Source organism: Bison bison, unplaced genomic scaffold (genome assembly GCF_000754665.1).
Source record: "Bison bison bison isolate TAMUID 2011002044 unplaced genomic scaffold, Bison_UMD1.0 scf7180017864180, whole genome shotgun sequence".
NCBI classification, from domain to species: Eukaryota; Metazoa; Chordata; class Mammalia; order Artiodactyla; family Bovidae; genus Bison; species Bison bison.
The window spans coordinates 5,317,355-5,317,825 of record NW_011494752.1 but is presented as its reverse complement, the minus strand read 5'-3'; the positions used below and the strand labels follow the sequence as shown (position 1 = coordinate 5,317,825).

General features: G+C 59.2%; 1 protein-coding gene across 1 annotated transcript in view; it reads left to right on the top strand.

The window, feature by feature from the left end:
* The window catches only part of HOXB1 (homeobox B1), a 1,454-nt gene that overhangs the window by 501 nt on the left and 482 nt on the right, over window positions 1-471 (top strand). The window contains exon 2 of the mRNA XM_010842734.1: window positions 1-168. This exon is cut by the window's left edge and continues 11 nt beyond it. Coding sequence (XP_010841036.1) covers window positions 1-168 — 168 coding nt within the window. The remainder of the gene's footprint in view (window positions 169-471) is intronic.

Here is a 471-nt window from a genome sequence, read left to right as displayed (position 1 = left end):
ACCCTCCACCACAGCCCCATTATGGGAACGAGCAGACAGGGAGCTTTGCACCGGCCTGTGCTGATCTCCTCTCCGAGGACAAGGAATCGGCCTGCACGTCAGAAACGAGCACCCCTACAGCCCAGACCTTCGACTGGATGAAGGTTAAGAGGAACCCACCCAAGACAGGTAGGGCTCAGATGTGGCCACCCCCTCTCTAGGGGCTCAGAGCGGCTCTGCTGCTTTTGCATTGAGGTGTCCTGGGCTGGGTTCCTGTCTGCACCACCGGGTAGAGGCAGGTAAGAGCACTGTGCTCAGTCTCAGGTCAGGTGGGGTCTCCCCACCCAGTGAGTGCCCAATTATCCTTAAGAGTAAGTCTCCAGACACACCCCTACTTCGATCTGTGTGCTCAGCGCAGGCCTAGGACCTGGTGTTCCGAGGAGGGGGAGCTGGGGGGTGGAAGTGTAGCGTCCTGGGCAAAAGTGACTGGAC